General features: G+C 44.8%; 1 protein-coding gene across 8 annotated transcripts in view; it reads left to right on the top strand.

Annotated features, from left to right (window-relative positions):
* The first annotated feature begins 18,183 nt into the window (after positions 1-18,183).
* Positions 18,184-19,644, top strand: part of MAP9 (microtubule associated protein 9) — a 46,385-nt gene continuing 44,924 nt past the window's right edge. For 2 of the 8 annotated variants that reach the window (XM_063638305.1, XM_063638306.1), the window contains exons 1-2: positions 18,384-18,664; positions 19,120-19,262. In XM_063638305.1, coding sequence (XP_063494375.1) covers positions 19,188-19,262 — 75 coding nt within the window. In that variant the 5' untranslated portion in view covers positions 18,384-18,664; positions 19,120-19,187. Of the gene's footprint in view, positions 18,665-19,119; positions 19,263-19,644 lie in introns of those variants that run through there. The other 6 variants (XM_063638302.1, XM_063638303.1, XM_063638304.1 and 3 more) reach the window with 6 other exon arrangements.

The following is a 19,644-nucleotide window of genomic DNA, read 5'->3' as shown; positions in this document are numbered from 1 at the left end:
CACGCCCAGCTAATTTTGTATTTTTAGTAGAGATGGGGTTTCGCCAGGTTAGTCAGGCTGGTCTCAAACTCACGACCTCAGGTGATCTGCCCGCCTCGGCCTCCCAAAGTGTTGGGATTGCAGGCATGAGCCAGCGTGCCCAGCCCAGGTGGAGAGTTTTAAAGATCCCTCAGGCTGCCACATGAAGAGAAGATGGTAGGGATACAATGGCAGAGCCATCGCTCTGGTTTTGAGATGGCTGCCGTGGCCCAGGCCAGGTGGGGGAGCAGGAACCAGGTGGGAGTGAAGGAGATGAAGGAAATGGAGGGGACAGAGGACACGTTTTAGAGACAGAGTCAACAAGACAAGCGATGGAAAAGAAAGAGTTCTGGCCGTCCTGGCAGTGTAGCCTCCACTCCTCCAAAGACACTGCAGGGCACTGTGGGAAGAGCCCTACCCTGCAGCCAGGTGTGGCCACACCCTCAGGTGCCAAATCCACTCTCCCTTACTCCTCCGTACACCTAGCATCATCTCAGGACTCAGTGGGTTTCTATTAGAGCCTGAAGCCATGCAGGCAGAGCTTGGGGTTCGTGGATTTCACCTTCAGTTCAACTGGTCAAGAAATGCACAAAGTTGCCCTGGAGAGATACACTCTTTTTATTGTTATTACATGCACCTGTGCTCATTCATTCATTTACTTCTTCATTCACTCAACAAATATCTACTGAACCTCCAATATGTCTTCAGCACTGTGCCCTACTGGGAATAAGGCAGTAAATAGCACATCATGTTATAGTCTATAAAAGGACTTTCCATCTATTTCAGCTCACAGTAAATCTGTGTTATCTTCCTAAGGCCCATCACATGTTGCTTCCAGCTAGAAAACCCATGGGTTCCCTGTCGACCTCAGAGTGAAGTATGAAGGTCCTGCATTCCCGGGTCCTGATGATGTCTCCAAGCTTATCTGCTACTCAAGGCTGTTTTGGGTGAATGTCCCAGTTTTAAGAATCTGATGAAAATAAAAAGCCTCTCTCCAGAAAAAAATAATAGACATCCACAATTATGATAAAACGTCTGGAGGTTTGTGGGCCCCTCTTGAGGCTGTCCATGAACCCCGGGCTTATAGACAATCTTGTCTCTGCCTTTAACTCAACAGTCTTGGTCACACCATGGAGTTTCATGTAGTGGTGTCTTTGCTCAGGCTATCACTTCTGCCTGCGGTCCTTCCTCTCCATCCCCCCATGTAAATTTCTACTCATCCTGGGGGCCTAACACACATGCACAACACCACCTGTCCCACAACAGGAGTAATCTTTCTAACTTCCATGTTCCTATACAATTTTTGTACACCAACTTACTTTTTATTCTTTCCCTACCTGATTCTTTCCCTAACTGGATAGTGAGTCTCCCTGGACTCAGATAGACCCTATATGGCCTTGGCAAAGGTTTTCAGCTCTCTGAGCTTTTATTTCCTCATCTGTAAAAATGAGTGTAATGATCCATCTCCACATTGCTTGAGCCCAGGAGTTCAAGACCAGCCTGGGCAACATAGTGAGACCCCATCCCCACAGCCTGGTTCTGACTGCACTGCATAGGTGGTAGTGATGGTAGACGCATCACTACCACCTATGCAGTGCAGTCAGAACCAGGCTGTGGACCAGGCTGTAAGGAGGAACAAAGTCAAAAAATGGCCTGATCAGCCTAAAAACTGAAGCCACCCAAGTTGTCGTGGGCTTTTTCAGGCAACCTGGCAATAGATAGAATGGCTCTGAGAGATGCAGGGGAGAAACATCCTGGGAAGGCCAGGAGGGGATGTGGGTACGCTCTTTTCATTCAGTTACCTTCTGAGCCATTTGTCTTCCTCCACTTTCAAAACCCTTACCCGTCTGATGCCATCAGGGTACACCCTGTGCTCCCTCACTTGCAGTTTCTTGGCACTCATCTCCCAATTACCTCAACTCATTTACCATGGGCTCTAGCTTCCCCTCCACACCAGGCTTTATCAGAACCTCCAATCCACTTTCAGTATCACCTTTTTCACTATCACACACTCATGTCCTCGCTCCCCTCCTAACCTCTTGTTGTTAAGTTGAACCATGGCAAATCAGAACTGTCTGTATGTATAGATCTACAGATAGATAGAATACAATAAAATTGATAAATTAGACTTCTTCAAAATTCAAAACTTTTGCACTTCCAAAGACACCATGAGGAAGTCATATTGTCCCTGTTTGCAGATGACGTGATTGTATATTTAGAAAACCCAATTGTCTCAGCCTAAAATCTCCTTAAGCTGATAAGCAACTTCAGCAAAGTCTCAGGATACAAGATCAATGTGCAAAAATCACAAGCATTCCTATACACCATTAACAGACAGACAAATAGTAAGTGAACTCCCATTCACAATTGCCTTTACAAAGAGAATAAAATACCTAGGAATGCAACTTACAAGGCATGTGAAGGACCTCTTCGAGGAGAACTACAAACCACTGCTCAAGGAAATAAAAGAAGACACAAACAAATGGAAGAATATTCCATGCTCATGGATAGGAAGAATCAATATCGTGAAAATGGCCATACTGGCAAAGTAATTAATAGATTCAATGCCATCTCCATCAAGCTACCAATGACTTTCTTCACAGAATTGGAAAAAACTACTTTAAACTTCATATGGAACCAAAAAAGAGCCTGCATTGCTAAGAAAATCCTAAGCAAAAAGAACAAAGCTGGAGGCATCACGCTACCTGACTTCAAACTATACTACAAGGCTACAGTAACCAAAATAGCATGGCACTGGTACCAAAACAAATATATAGACCAATGGAACAGAAGAGAGGCCTCAGAAAAAACACCACACATCTACAGCCATCTGATCTTTGACAAACCTGACAAAAACAAGAAATGGGGAAAGGATGCCCTATTTAATAAATGATGTTGGGAAAACTGACTAGCCATATGTAGAAAGCTGAAACTGGATTCCTTCCTTACACCTTATACAAAAATTAAGTCAAGATGGTAAACGGCTGGGCACAGTGGCTCATGCCTGTAATCCCAGCACTTTGGGAGGCCAAGGCAGGTGGATCACGAGGTCAGGAGATCGAAACCATTCTGGCTAACACGGTGAAATGCCGTCTCTACTAAAAATACAAAAAATTAGCCCGGCGTGGTGGAGGTCGCCTGTAGTCCCAGCTACTCTGAAGGCTGAGGCAGGAGAATGGTGTGAACCCAGGAGGCGGAGCTTGCAGTGAGCCGAGATCACGCTACTGCACTCCAGCCTGGGTGACAGAGAAAGACTCCATCTCAAAAAAAGATGGATTAAACACTTAAATGTTAGACCTAAAACCATAAAAACCATAGAAGAAAACCTAGGCAATAGCATTCAGGACATAGGCATGGGCAAGGACTTCATGACTAAAACATCAAAAGCAATGGCCACAAAAGCCAAAACAGACAAACGGGATCTAATTAAACTAAAGAGCTTCTGCACAGCAAAAGAAACTACCATCCGAGTGAACAAGCAACCTACAGAATGGGAAAAAATTTTTGCAATCTACCCATCTGACAAAGGGCTAATATCCAGAGTCTGCAAAGAACCCAAGCAAATTTACAAGAAAAAAACAACCCCATCAAAAAGTGGGCAAAGGATATGTACAGACACTTCCCAAAAGAAGACATCTGTGTAGCCAACAGACACATGAAGAAATGCTGGTCATCACTGGTCATCAGAGAAATGCAAATCAAAACCACAATGAGATACCATCTCATACCAGTTAGAATGACGATCATAGTCAGGAAACAGCAGATGCTGGAGAAGATGTGGAGAAATAGGAACACTTTTACACTGTTGGTGGAAGTGTAAATTAGTTCAACCATTGTGGAAGACAGTGTGACGATTCCTCAAGGATCTAGAACTAGAATTACCATTTGACCTAGCAATCCCATTACTGGGTATATACCCAAAGGATTATAGATCATGCTACTATAAAGACACATGCACACATACGTTTATTGCGGCACTATTCACCATAGCAAAGACTTGGAACCAACCCAAATGTCCATCAATGATAGACTGGATTAAGAAAACGTGGGCCAGGCCCAGTGGCTCACACCTGTAATCCCAGCACTTTGGGAGGCCAAGGTGGATGGATCACAAGGTCAGGAGATCGAAACCATCCTGGCTAACATGGTGAAACCCCGTCTCTACTAAAAATAGAAAAAAATAGCTGGGAGTGGTGGTGGGCACCTGTAGTCCCAGCTACTCAGGAGGCTGAGGTAGGAGAATGGCGAGAACCCAGGAGGCGGAGCCTGCAGTGAGCCAAGATCGTGCCACCTAGGTGACAGAGCAAGACTCCATCTCAAAAAAAAAAAAAAAAAAAAAAAGAAAGAAAAAATGTGGCACACATACACCATGAAATACTATGCAGCCATAACAAAGGATGAGTTCATGTCCTTTGCAGGGACATGGATGAAGCTGGAAACCATCATTCTCAGCAAACTATCAAAAGAACAGAAAACCAAACACCGCGTGTTCTCACTCATAGGTGGGAATTGAACAATGAGATCACTTGGACACAGGGCAGGAAACATCACACACTGGGGCCTGGCAGGGGGTTGGGGGCTGGGGGAGAGATAGCATTAGGAGAAATACCTAATGTAAATGATGAGTTGATGGGTGCAGCAAACCAACATGGCACATGTATACCTATGTATCAAACCTGCACATTGTGCAGATGTACCCAGAACTTAAAGTATGATAATAATTAAAAAAAAAAAAGAAAGTGCAAAGAGGCTGGGTGCAGTGGCTCACGTCTGTGAACAAAGCACTTTGGGAGGCTGAGGCAGGCAGATCACTTGAACCCAGGAGTTTGAGATCGGCCTGGGCAACATTGTGAAACCTCATCTCTACAAAATATAAACAAAATTAGCTGGGCATGGTGCATGCCTGCAGTCTCAGCTACTCAAGAGGCTGAGGTGGGAGGATGGCTTGAGGCTGGGAAACAGGCAGAGGTTGCAGTGAGCCGTGTTTGCGCCACTGCACTTCAGCCTGAGCAACAGAGCCAGACTTGGTCAAAAAAAAAAAAAAAGAAAAGAAAGAAAGAAAGAAGGCATTCCCACCCCTTGCCCTACCTTTGAGGCTCTGACGAATGCAGGTGATGGTGGCCAACTCCCTTCTATAGCAAACTGAATAACTGACTTTGTTTGTTCCCATTTGAGTGCTCTTTGTTTATTTCTGCACTTTGGACTAGGGGTGGCAAGAGTGATGGGGACAAGCGGATAAGTTGAGGTCTGTTTTGGAGATAAAACAGGCCAACCTTGATAATGGATTAGAAGGCAGAGGGGGATGCAGGAAAGAAAAGAGAGACATCAAGAAGACTCCTTAAGACCAGGCATGGTGGCTCACGCCTGTAATCCCAGCACTTTGGGAGGCTGAGTACTCTTGAGGCTGGAGGTTTGAGAACAGCCTGGCCAGTATGGTAAAACCTCATCTCTACTAAATATAAAAATTAACTGGGCATGGTGGCCCACTCCTGTAATTCCAGCTACAAGGGAGGCTGAGGCAGAAGACTTGCTTGAACCCAGGAGGCAGATGTTGCCTTCCAGCCTGGGCAACAGAGCAAGTCTTTGTCACAGAAATAAAAGTAAAGATAAGACTCCATATGTGTCTGTTCCTGGCAACTGGGTGGATGGTGGCATTGTTTACTGAGATGAAGGTCAGAAGAGGAGCAAGTTGGTGGGGTGGCTAAAAGTCAAAGTTAAGTTTTTCATGTGAGATGACTATCAGATGAAGGTGCCAAGGAGGCAATTACATCCCTGAGTCTGTGCTCAGAGGGAAATCAAGCAGGAGAGAGGACATGGGAGTGGGCACACAAAGATGTTTTTTACAGCCAGGAATATGGATGATATCACACAAGGAGACAGTATAGACGAAGAAGAGATGAGGAAGCAGGACTGACTTTCAGCAGGATTGAATCTGTAGAAATCCAGTTTCTCTTTGTAAATATTTCTTTTCATATTCTTTTATTATTTTTATTTTTATTTTTTTGAGATAGGGTGTCACTCTGTCACCTGGGCTGGAGTGTAGTGGTGTGATCAAGGCTCACTGCAGACTTGACCTCCTGGGCTCAAGTGATCTTCCCACGTCAGCCTCCCGAGTAGCTGGGACCACAAGTGTGTGCCACCGCACCTGGCTAATTTTTTATTTTTTGTAGAGACAGGTCTTGCTATGTTGCCCCAGCTGCTCTTCAACTCCTAGACTCAAGTGATCCTCCCATCTCAGCCTCCCAAAGTGCTAGGATTACAGGCGTGAACCACCGTGCGGAGCTTGTAAATATTTATTGAGTGAATAAGACATTCTTCAGCCCTGAGTAAAGTTGATGGCCTCCCAAGGGATTAGATTAGAAGTTCCCACACTCTGATGTGGGCAGAAAACAAGGAGGCAGCCTCAGAAAGTGAGAGGAGCTGCCAGAGAGGACAAAGAAAACCTGCTGCGCTGGGATGAACCCCATACTCCTCGGCACAGCGTGGGCTACCCTGGGCCACCTGCCTGCCGCCTTCCTCTTCAGTATCATCTCTTCCTGCCATCCTTTTTGGGCCAATTTTAGCATTTCCCTAAATGTATCCTATTGCTTCAGACCTTCACATGTGCTGTCCTCTCTCTGGGATTACAAAAGTCATGTGAACTCATTATTAGTAAATCAAACACAAGGAAGCACACGACAGAGAGGGTAGAAGCTGCCCATCACCCCCAACTCTCCATTAGTAAGCATTTGTGCTATGTGTCTGCAGAAGTGTTTTCTGTGCCTATTCTAATGCACTCTCTCTCACACACATTCATGCCATATTTTCCTCCATGCATCCAAAATGGGAAATACCTCATTTACCGCATGCTTTTTCCTCTTAATACTGACGGACTCTTTTCATGTACATAGAGAGTACATACTTCTTTGTATTTCAGTACAGATGTACATACAGTACATTTCAGTACACAGAGGTCCCTCATTCTTTAAGATGGATTTTTTTTTGAGCTTTATATTTTATTTTATTTTATTTTATTTCTTTTTTTATTGTTATTATACTTTAAGTTTTAGGGTACATGTGCACAATGTGCAGGTTTATTACATATGTATCCATGTGCCATGTTGGTGTGCTGCACCCGTTAACTCGTCATTTACCATTAGGTATATCTCCTAATGCTGTCCCTCCCTCCTCTCCCCACCCCACAACAGTCCCTGGAGTGTGATGTTCCCCTTCCTGTGTCCGTGTGTTCTCATTGTTCAATTCCCACCTATGAGTGAGAACATGCAGTGTTTGGTTTTTTTGTCCTTGCGATAGTTTACTGAGAATGATGTTTTCCAATTTCATCCATGTCCCTACAAAGGACATGAACTCATCGTTTTTTATGGCTGCATAGTATTCCATGGTGTATACGTGCCACATTTTCTTAATCCAGTCTATCGTTGTTGGGCATTTGGGTTGGTTCCAAGTCTTTGCTATTGTGAATAGTGCCGCAATAAACATACATGTGCATGTGTCTTTATAGCAGCATGATTTATAGTCCTTTGAGTATATACCCAGTAATGGGATGGCTGAGTCAAATGATATTTCTAGTTCTAGATCCCTGAGGAATCGCCACACTGACTTCCACAATGGTTGAACTAGTTTACAGTCCCACCAACAGTGTAAAAGTGTTCCTATTTCTCCACATCCTCTCCAGCACCTGTTGTTTCCTGACTTTTTAATGATCGCCATTCTAACTGGTGTGAGATGGTATCTCATTGTGATTTTGATTTGCATTTCTTTGATGGCCAGTGATGATGAGCATTTTTTCATGTGTCTGTTGGCTGCATAAATGTCTTCTTTTGAGAAGTGTCTGTTCATGTCCTTCGCTCATTTTGATGGGGTTGTTTGTTTTTTTCTTGTAAATTTGTTTGAGTTCATTGTAGATTCTGGATATTAGCCCTTTGTCAGATGAGTAGGTTCATATAATACGTTAAAATCTGGATATGAACATATAAAAAACTAGAAAGACAGAAAAGGTAAGTCTCCTGATAACCGCAGTCCTCAGAGACAGCAACTATTAAAGGTTACACAGATATGTCTATATCTTCACTAAAATACAAGTGATATGGTTTGGCTCTGTGTCCCCACCCAAATCTCAATCTCATCTTGTAGCTCCCATAATTCTCATGTGTGGTGGGAGGAGCTGGGTGGGAGATGACTGAATCATGTGAGCGAGTCTTTCCCGCGCTGTTCTCGTGATAGTGAATGAGTCTCATGAGATCTGATGGTTTTAAAAATGGGAGTTTCTTTGAACACACTCTCTCTTTGCCTGCTGCCATCCACATAAGATGTGACTTGCTGTGGCGCAGTATTTGCATATAACCTAAGTATATCTTCTAGTATATTTTAAATAATCTCTAGACTACTTATGCAATCATGTGTCAGATAATACATTTCAGTCCATGCCAAAATGTATATAGGATGGTTGTCCCATAAGATTATAATGGAGCTGTCCTATACAGGTGTACCTGTACAGGTGTACCATTGCTAAAAATTAATATTTAAAAAGAGATGGGGTCTTTTTATGTTGTCCAGACTAGTCTAGAACTCCTGGGCTCAAGTGATCCGCCTAACTTGGCCTCCTAAAATACCGGGGATTATAGGCATGAACCACCACAACTGGCCAGGTGTACCAGTTTTTAGTATTTATACTGTATTTTTATGTTCCTTTTGTATTTAGATACACAAATAGCCACTATTGTGTTACAATTTTCTACAATTCTCAGTACGGTAACATGCTGCAGAGGTTTGAAGCCCAGGAGCAATCGGCTCTACCATTCAGCCCAGGTGTGTGTCTGGCTGTACTCTCTGGAGGAAGCTAAGGAGAAATTACCTAAAGGCAGAGGGTGAGTCCGAGGTGGGATCCCGGGACAGGTATGAGAAGTTGGGCAAAAATGGGTGAAATCTGAATAAATTTCACCATATTAATATAATTACTGCATTAATAACCTTAGATAATAGTTCACACTATCATGTAGTTAATAGGATTGCACCCATGTTAAGTTTCTTAATTTTTTAAAAGAGACAAAGTCTCACTCTGTCACGCAGGCTGGAGTGCAGTGGTATGATCATAGCTCACTGCTTCCTGGAACTCTTGGGATCAAGCAATCCTCCCACTCAGCCTCCTGATGAGGTGGGACTATAGGCACACGCCACCATGCCTAGCTAATTTCTTCTACTTTTCTCTAGAGACAGGGTCTACCCATATTGCCAAGGCAAGTCTCAAACTCCTGGGTTTAAGCAAAGCTGAACCTCCCACCTCTACCTCTCAAATTGCTAAGATTACAAGTGCAAGCCACCACACCCGGCCTAAATTTCTTAGTTTTGACAAATGTGCCACGGTAATGCAAAATGTCATCATTAGGAGCAGCTGGATGGAAGGTGTATATCTAAAATCACTTCAAAAGTAAACATTTATTTTAAAACAGGAAGGTGGTTATACTCATGAGTGTAAAGTACAAAAAGCAGGCTCACAATGTTGTCAGAATTCAGAACACTGGTTGCAGGGCTAGGGGCACTGGGAGGGGCTGGGCATGATCGGCTTTGTGATCTGGGGGATGGTGTGTTCTATCTGTGAATGACTTTTGAGCTGCACACTTACATGCAGGGATGTAAGTCATGTCTTAATAAATTTTCATAAGTTTACAAAAAATAAAACGAGGATGGTAAGCTTGTTTGGGTTGTGGGGCCTCAGGTGCTTATCCAGCCATGAGCCCTGGCCCAGATGGTTCTAGAAGCCTGAAAGGAACTGAGAACATTCCAAGTAGAGGTGGCAGAGCCAAGGCCTCAAGGTGGGAGTGCACTGCTGCATGTCCCTAGCTGTGAGTGGGGTGCCCTGGTCGGGAGCAGTGCTGTGTGCACTGTAGGGCGAGCCAGTCCATGTCCACATTGAGGCTCAGTGCAGTGAAAGCCAATCTCAGCCTCTGCTTTGGCTGTAGCAGTGGCTGCAAGGCTTCAGGATCTCATCCAGCTTCTGAGAGGTGAACTGTGACAGTGGCAGAGCTCCACAGTGCCAGGGTCCCCTGCATGGTCATGCTGACTGCAGCTGGGAGCCCACCGTACACCTTGTGCCCCTCTCTTCCCAGGGCTGGGGTCTAGGCCAGGCCCTTCTTGGTCTGGGAATTGTGCCCTGGGAGGGGGCCACTGTCCCACAGTTTGAGACAGAGGCCCCAGGGCATGCTGCTGGCTGGCTGGGGCTGCGGGGATGCCATGCTCGCCTTTCTCTCTCATGGCCTTGATGACACCAGCTTCCACACTGAACAGGTCTTTCCAAGGTGTCTGGGGCTGCAGGGCAGCTGGTGGGGTGCCACCCTGGCTCCTTCCAGGCATGCCAGTCACTGGCCACCAATGGGGCCAGATGCAGGTGCCCATGTTGCAGCGGAGGTATCTCCCGACCTCCCTCTTAGTCCTGATGGGTGTGGGCAGGGCCTGGTGTTGGGGTCCACATGGGCTTCCTGGGCAAGGCCTGTCCCAATGACAGCCCTAGCAAGCGAAGACAACAAAAAAGACTAGCTCATATGGTCCAGCTTTGAGGTCTTGGAAGAAGTTGCTACAAGTATGAGGGTAGGAAGTCAGTTTCCTCCAAGATCCAGAGAGCATGTCAGCCATCCTTGGGGTCAGGAAAGGAGCCCAGCCTCTCCACCAGCCAGACAGGCCTGCAGTAGGATGGGGCTGGGGCTGGGGCTGGCCATGTGGATCACTTGGGCCGAATGAGGGGAAAAGGAAGACCACGGGGCAGAGGAGGAGCATGGGGGCAGCTGATAGCCTAAGGAGAAGGCACTTGAGAGAAAGGGTCTGTATTAGTTTGTTTTCACACTGCCATAAAGAAATGCCTGAGACTGGGTAATTTATAAAGGAAAGAGGTTTAATTGACTCGCAGGTCAGGAAACTTACAATCATGGCAGAAGGTGAAGAGGAAGCAGGCACCTTCTTCACAAGGTGGCAGGAGGGAGTGAGTGGAAAATGAGGAAGTGCCACACTTTAAAACCATCAGCTCTCCTGAGAACTCACTCATTATCAGGGAGACAGACAGCATGAGGGGAAACTGCCTCCAAATCCAATCACTTCCCACCAGGTTCCTCCCTTGACACCTGAGGATTACAATTCAAGATGGGATTTGGGTGGAGACACAGAGCCAAACCTATCAGGGTCTCAGTCTGTCTTGCAGCTCTCCTGGGGCTGGGCTGCGTGCAGATCTGCTGGCCCTGCTCTACAGCACATGGGGGCTCTACCTGTATGCCACCATCTGTTGCTTCCTGGCGGTGGTGGCCTGCTTTCTCAAGAGGAGGGCGGATCTGCTCCTGCCAGCCCCCCCACAGGACCTTGTGGAGCTCTGGCCATCCTTCCAGGATGAGGACATGAAACCAGGCTCCTTGCCCTTCTTGCTGCTTGAGTGGCAAACCTTGGGTCATCCCTAGGTCTCGTCACTGCCCCTGCTTCTAAATGGAGAGTGTTTTGCCAAACCTTGCTGGGAGAGGCCCTTTATTTGTTCTATGTTGATAAAGCCAGGTTAAGACAACTTGGCAAGCAGACAAGAGTGGCACCCAGGAAGGGTGGGTGTAGGGTGCTGGCCTTTGGGCTTGCCTGGAGCTGGGGATTACCGGAAAGCAGGGATGTTAGGGCTAAAGTCAGGAGAAGATGGTTATGCTGGGGGTGTGTGGCTGGCTTGGGTCAGGGCATAAGTGAGAGCCGAGGTTTTTCAGCATGCAGCAGGGGCAGCTGACACCTGGCCTAAGGCGTGCAGAGCCCATGGGTTGCTCTTAGTTCCTTGATCCAGAGAGAATTCCGGAGCCGGGGTCTGGGGCTGCCTAGGGGTGGAGGTGGTGGGAGTCAGGGGGAGGGGCGGGAGAGGAGGCCTTGCATGGCAGGTGAAGGACAGGAAGCCGGCCAGGGACCAGTTTGCAGTGGTTGCTCCCATCCCCACCTCTACCCACAAACCCGCCCATACCCCCACCCTGGTGCAGGGTTGGGCCTGAGCATGTGTCCTCTGCTTTGACCTCAGCAGATCACAAGATGGAAGTCACAATTACAAGTAGAAGCACCCCGTGGGTGCACCACTCGAGTCAGCGGTGACCTGCAGCTTCTGCTTCCTGGAGTGTGGGGTGCCCACCCAGGAGAGCATGGAAAGGTCCACACCCCTGACCTTGAGGGCACTAGGAGATGGGGGGCCAAGGTCCTGCTGCCCTGCGTGTACACTGAAAGGTGGCCTAGGAGTCCTGCCTGAACAGCGGCAGGGAGGGAGAGGAGGAGGGAGAGAGAAGTGGAGAAGGAGGAGAGAGAAAGAGAGATGCAGAGAAGGGAGTGAGATAGAGAGAGAGGAAGAGAGATGGGGAGAGAGACAGAGGAGGCTGAGAGGAAGAGGAGGGAGAGCAATAGAAAGAGAGACATAAAAGGCAGAGAGAGACAGGCAGAGAGGTGTATGATTAGGAGGTCGGGTCACTCTTGATCCCAGTTCCCAGTGAAAACTGTAGGACACCATCGCCTAACCACACATGCAAGGAAGTCTTTTGCCTGCTGCTTGCAGTTCTAGAGAGTTCCTTCTGGAGAATAAAACCTTTGACTGCTGCCCTTCCTCAATGGATTTTGGTTGTGTTTTCTGGTGAACAGTGATGTCTCGCCTATCGCCTTCCTGGGCTCAAGGATCCACCAAAAGCTGACACCTCTTTTGGGGAGGCTCTGCAGTATCTTCATGTCACTAGGCTCCCCAGGAAGCTTGTGAACTTACATTATTGTGTAAATTGAAATTATTCACCCTGCACCACCCAAAATTATCTTGCATACCTACATCCACCAAAGGGTCCCATAGCACACTTTGGGAACCGTAGACAGTAAGCCTGGAGCTCCATTGTGCACTCCATTTTTTCACCATCCACGGGCTAACAGGCTGTGTCAGTTTGCTAGGACTGTCTTACAGACTGGCCACAGACTGGGCACCTTCAACAACAGAATCTTACTGTCTCATAGTACTGGAGGCCATGAGTCTAAAATCAAGTTGTCAGCAGGGGGTCCCTTCTGAGGGCAGTGCAGGAAGACTCTGTTCCAGGCCTGTCTCCTGAGGTGTGGGTGGTTGTCTCCTCCCTGTGACTCTTCATTAAGGGTGATTCTGGTGAGAGCTCAGATAAGGAGAGCTGGATAGAATGTTTGTAGAATATGAAGGGGGCCGGGTGTGGTGGCTCATGCCTGGAATCTTAGCACTTTGGGATGCTGAGGCAGGAGGACTGCTTGAGGCCAAGAGTTCAAGACCAACCCGGCCAACATAGGGGAGACCTAGTCTCTTAAAAAAAAAGAGAGAATATGGAAGAGAAAGGTCATTCTGATAAAGTCTCAGATGGAAATGAAGAACATGTTATTGGAAACTGGAAGAAAGGTGACACTTGTCACAAAGTGACAAAGAACTTGGCTGCATTGTGTTCATGTCCAAGTGTTTTCTGGAAGGCAGAACTTATGAATGATGAGACTGAAATTTGCTAGAATAAACATCTAAGCAAAGTATTGAAGGAGCCGCTTGATTCTCTTGAATGTGTGAAGGAAAATGAAAGAAAAGAGGTATGATTTAGAGACAGAAGTTTTCATCAAAAGGGAAGCAGAACTTAAAGATTTGGGAAATTTTTAGCCTTCTCAGCCTATCCATATTTTAACTAATAAGAAAGTGTGTTTGGGAGAGAACACAAAGGGTGTGGGTCAGGAGACATGATCAGGACTGTACTCTTCACCAGGACAATGAAAGAGCGACCCTGGAGGGATTTTTGTAGATTGCTCGGGCTGCACTCCCATCACAGGCCCATGTTGCCAGAGCACTGGGGGCAGTACAGTTTCCAAGCAAGGCCCTAGGGTGCCCTGGGGACCTTGGGGCTTGCTTCCCAGCAATCCCTGAAGTCACTGGTCCCCACATTCTGGTGTGGCACCCCTTGGTTGCTCCAAGTGTTACTCAATGGGCCCTGGTGCAGTGGGGGATGTGATGTCACCCCTCCAGGGGGCACGGGCAGAAAACCCTTTGGCAGCATCTACATGATGCTAATTCTGCAGGTATGCAGATTTTACCTTTCCCTTACAGAAATTGTGGAGGCAATGAAGAAAGTAGCAGGGATGGATGTGTAGCTGACAGTTGAAGAACCTCCTATCTGTTGATATAAGAATGTGATTGGAGCTAGAAGAGCCTCTTAGAGAATAATCAGCAGCATTGAACCAAAAGAAACAAACAAGGGAGGAGGAGAAAAGCTAAAAATGGTTCGGGAATACCAGCAAATGGTGAGATTGTTGTACAATAGTTCCTCTTTATCCACAGTGTGAGTTACCTATGGTATGGTACAATGATATTTTGAGAGAAGAAAAGCTACATTCATGTAACTTTTATTACAGTATGTTATAATTATTCTGTTATTTATCTTTTATTGAGCCTAGTTTATAAATTCAACTTTACCATGGGTATGTATGCATAAGAAAAAACATAGTATATGTGGGGTTTGGTATTATCCATGGTTTCAGCACATGCACTGGGGGGGTCTCCAAATGGATCCCTCTTGGATGAGAGGGAACTATTGTACTTTCAGGAAAAATGATGAGTGTTTTTTAAAAAATATGTTGAGTTAATTTGTCCCATTCCTCTTTTTATTGAAAGACTCAGTTTTTATATCCAATGTCGTAGTTTTTAATCTTTGGGTTTTATACAACAGAAGTTATTTTGGGGAGAGGGGGTAGTTGTTACCTGAATATGTCCTAATTTTTGCCTTTTATTTTTATAGTTTTAGAATATGTACCCAAGGAAAGGGAGGCTTATTTCTTCTGAGTGTCTGGCTTAAGTCACAGGCTTGTATCTGTCAGTAATTTGGCCATAGGTCATTGGCATTTTAGGTCACAGCCTAGTGCACGCATGATTATATATGTAGTATACATTTTATATCTTAGTATATTTTTGCCTTTTGCTCACATTGATTAGGCTACAGAATATTTTAGAGCAGAGGTGAAGAACTTTTTCTCCTGGAAGCTGCCAAGGGTGGTGTTCAATTTTGGACACGGCACAACCAGAAAACAAATTTAATTTTTGTTTTTCTTCTGTTAACTAAAACTCTTTATTGACTACCAGAAATGATTATTCATTGCAATTTAACAAGTATTTGTGTTCCTCTTGTGTGCCACTAAATTTGCCTAGGTACTGTGAGTGCAAAGATGAAACAGATAAGGTTACTATTCTTGTGGAGGCTCAGTCTGGTCATTGTTTTTTAAACAGAATAGAATATATCAGAGTGGGATAACATAAGGGAAAGAATGATTTGATGAAGTTATTTCACATACTGTGTGTGTATATATATATATATATATACAAAATGTTTCTTATTGTAGGTCTTGTTCAAAAAAGTTTGACAGCCATTACTCTAGTGCAGCGGTTTTCAATTGAGGTGATTTTGTCCTTCAGAGGACATTTAACAATGTCTAGAGATATTTTTGATTGTCACAGCTTGGAGGGTGCTACTGGCATCTAGTGGGGTGGAGAGTGGGATGCTGCTGACCATTCTACTATGCACAGGACAGTCCCCACAGCAAAGAATGATTCTGCTCAAACTGTCAATTTTGAGAAACTGCTGCTGTTAAGAAACTGATTCTAGTGGAAGAGACAGGCACGTAAACACATGAAAGAGAATAGGGATGGGAATTAGAGGGAAGGTGGAAGGTGAGCTTGGTAGGGAGAGGGAAAGCGGGGGAACCACAGTTACTGACTCACCAGCTCTACTGGGCACTGTCCTGAGTGGGGAAATAATTTTATCATATGTATTTGTGCAAAGTATTATGAGAAATCTTTAAAATGGCACTGGAAGGGGTAGGTATTATCCCAACCTATGAATGCACAAACTGGGGTTAGGAGTGTTTAAGTAACATACCTGAGGTCACACAGAAAGTTGCGAGCTGGGGCCGGGCATGGTGGCTCATGGCTGTAATCCCAGCACTTGGGGAGATGGAGGCAGGAGGATCGCTTGAGCCCAGTCGTGGGCAAAAAAAGTGAGATCCTGTCTCCAAAAATAAAATAGAATTGTAAGCTGGGATTGATGCACTATTACTCTGAAATACGTTGGGTCAAAGAATTTGGATGATCAATGGACAAGTTTTGTGTCCCAGAGGAATGATGAAGTGAGAAAGTTGAAAGTGCTGAAGAAAGAACTCCATAAGCTACATTGTGGGACTTGGGCTAGCTAGGAAAGGGAAGCAGGAAGCAAAGAGAGCAACTGATAAATTGGGGGGAGATGTGAAAAGCTCAAGAGTCTGGACATCTTAGGTGAGATACATGCATTAAAAAAAAAAAAGAAAGAAAAAGTAAAAAAAAAAAAAAAAGAGTCTACATGTCTTGATGAGTTCCTAAATAGAAATAACAAGAGAAGAATAACTAAAAAAGGAAGCCGTGGGCCTTTCGGAGTGGAGTATTACAGTTTAAGACTTCCAGTTTGGAGCCCCACAATTAGGGGTATGGACAAGTGAAAGTCTTGGAATATAGAGCAAAGAACTCATTGAATGGAACATGGCCACACCATACCTTGGTGTGATCTCAGGTATTGGATAGGTTGGCTGTAGATACTCAGTGAATGTGGGAGAAGGGCCTAGAGATCTATTGATGACAGAAACTGAGAAATAGAACATAGAATATTGGTTTGTGAGGAGGAAGGGTTTGGAGTAATAGGAGAGCAGTCACTGAGGATGTGAGGACCTAGGAGAACTTAGAAATTTTCCTTCTACAGCAGTCCCTATTTGGAAAGCCCTCAGGGAGATAGTTTATTCAGAAAATAGTTTGGCTTAGCTAAGATAAGGATGCGATTATAGAGGAAAAAGTGAGAGAATGTTTTACAGTGGAAAGGAGGTTCCAGGAGCATGAGAGGAACCTGGAAGGGTTCAACAGTAGTGCCATGAGTTAATAGAAAATAGGGAGCATTTTCTATACTGGGTATGTGTGTGTAGAGGTGGTGTACATTTTCAGCTTCATAAATGGATACAGATGAGTGGATATATATATATATATATATATATATATATATATATCCTATTAGTTCTGTCCCTCTAGAGAACTCTGATTAATACAGCACTGTATTTATGAAATTTCTTATTTCTTGTTATGCACATTTAGTTTTTCAATACACTGATTTATTAAATTTCTATCTCAATGCGATTTGTTTATACAAAATTGAATTAGTGAAATATTAACATATTTTAGAGATGTGGAAAAAACACCAGGTATGAGTTTAATTACTAGTCAATGAATTCATTCAGGCAATTCAACTAGGATGAAGCTTTTTAAAAATTAAAAATAGTAAAAATTCATGTTATTTTAAAGACTTTCAATAAACGTTTTTGGTTTTTATTTGCTTTAAGAATTTCCTATGCTAATTAAATGATGTTGATTTTTTTTACTTTAGTAGCACATGCTCTTTTAGCCTAGTGGATCATTTTGTTTGGTTTGATTCAAATAAGATTACTCACTAACTAGACAAAGGGGGGAGTTTTACATTCAAGTAAGACGTCAAATGGGCTTTCAGCTGTGTCCACAAGAGCTGAGTTCTCTCCAGGCCCTTTGCGGCTTAGTTGCATGAAGAGCATATCTAATACCGAATACAATTCCAGGCACTCTTCCAAGTGTTCCACTTGCATTATTTCATTCAATTTTACAGCAACCTTTCAGGTGTCTATTATTAGTACACCTTTGTTTTCCCCCAGAAGAAGAAACTGAGTCATAAAGACCTTAACTTGGGACAATCACGTGTGTAGAAAAGGGGCACCAGGATTCAAACGTGCAGTCGGAAACAGGGTTCTGCAAACGTCACTACCGTACTATTCTGTCCCATTCACTGACACTGTACTTCGATTCAGAGAACTTCACGTCCTGTGGCAAAACGACGAATGTGCTTTATTTGCAACACGTGCAGATAAGGACCCTTACTCTATTGGCACGAGTAAGGAGTTGGGCGGGTCCTGTCTCCTAGGCAACGGCACATGCACACAAGCGGCCAATAATGAGCCCCTCTCCAAAGACCCAGGAAGGTGATGTCACTTCCTTCGTCTGGGTGGTTGCCCCAGCGACACGTCGGGCCGAAGAGCGGTGTTGGGTACCCAAGAGACCCGGCGGTGGGGAAGTCACTTCCTCCCGAAGACGCTGTTTCCTAGCAACCGCCCTCCGCCTCTGTTATTAGCCCCTCCTCCTCGCTCGGTCCAGGACCGGCTCTGCGGACGCTGCCAGGCCCAGACCAAGGTGAGCAGCTCCTACCCGACGCTTGGCTCTTGATTCTCAGGGTCGCGGGGAATTGGCCGCAGGCGTCCGGGGCTGGGAACAGAAAGCGGGACCTGGGGGTCATGGGGGATCCGGACAGAGACCGCTCTTGGGCGTGCACGGGCCTGGCGTTCGCTGGTGCTCAGCGTAAGGCTCTGTGAGGAGCGTCCAGCACCCGGACGTCACCTGGCCTGGTAGGGAACGGAACCCGGGGCGCGCAACGCTGTGGGCGGCCCTGCCAGGCCTCTGCTCCGAGCACGGGAAACCGCGATTTTGATGCGGCTCATCGCGAAAGCTTCGTCGTTTTGTTTACCTGGCTCTCTTTAACACTTTTGTAAGAGGAAAAATTGGCTTGCAATACATATCGATGGCTGTTTGCGGGTTAGCATTACGATCTTTTTCTTTGAATAGCGCTATATGCAAACATATAGATATATTTTGGTGGTGGTGCTCATAGTTTTTACGCCGACGATCCTTTTGATGGCCTTTTAAATAAGACATGACTTATTTTGAATGCAATGTTATACTTTAGAAGAGAAGTGAAAAATAAGGTGTTCTATTTTAATTGGCAGCATTTTGTCGTATTAACCTGTAATCATTTATTTGCAGAGTTTTTAAGTAGTTGCAAAACTATTTTAGGATAACTTCCATTTGAATTTTTTTAAACAAGCTTGTTGTGAGAATTTGCTGTTTCTTCACAAGAACATTTGTAAGTGAAGATGTAGCCCAATGTTCATATCAGATGCTTTTCTTTGACCTTTGTGGGGCGAGTAGAATCAAATGTAATAAAATAAATTCTCAAGCATGCAAAGTCTGATTTTTTTTGTATATTTCAGCTACCATCAGAAGTTGAATTATTCTAATAATTAGCTATTTTATAAAGGTAACGAGAAAAAAATACAGTATGTCTGATGAAGTTTTTAGCACCACTTTGGCATATACAAAGAGTCCAAAAGTTACCAAAAGAACGACTTTCCAGGTAAAGTATTTTTATGTGGAATCATTTCCCAGTGTAAGCACTGTATTAGATGGGTTGAAATTGGTGATTCCAGAAACAGTCCTATATAAAGCAGGGGTAAATCTTATATTTCTTTTGAGGTTTTGCACATGATCATGTTTGGGCTCCATCCAGTATTACAAACTCCCCTATATGGTTTTAAGACTACCAAAGTAGCCTCAATACTAGTTTCCTACTAAGTTAAAAAGTTGAATTGCAACCTTAAATTGCCATTTTTATATAAAAACTTGTTTTTCTGTTGTAACATAATGTTTAAGTTTTTTTTTCTGTTGAGTCACTGCAATTTTGAACTCAGCCTCTAAGTTTGCAATATTGATTGCATCCATTTCTGAAATATGCCGAG

The sequence above is a fragment of the Symphalangus syndactylus genome, chromosome 4 (assembly GCF_028878055.3).
Source record: "Symphalangus syndactylus isolate Jambi chromosome 4, NHGRI_mSymSyn1-v2.1_pri, whole genome shotgun sequence".
In the NCBI taxonomy this organism is placed as follows: domain Eukaryota; kingdom Metazoa; phylum Chordata; class Mammalia; order Primates; family Hylobatidae; genus Symphalangus; species Symphalangus syndactylus.
Note: the sequence above shows the minus strand (reverse complement) of the source record. Positions and strands in the feature narration are given on the sequence as shown.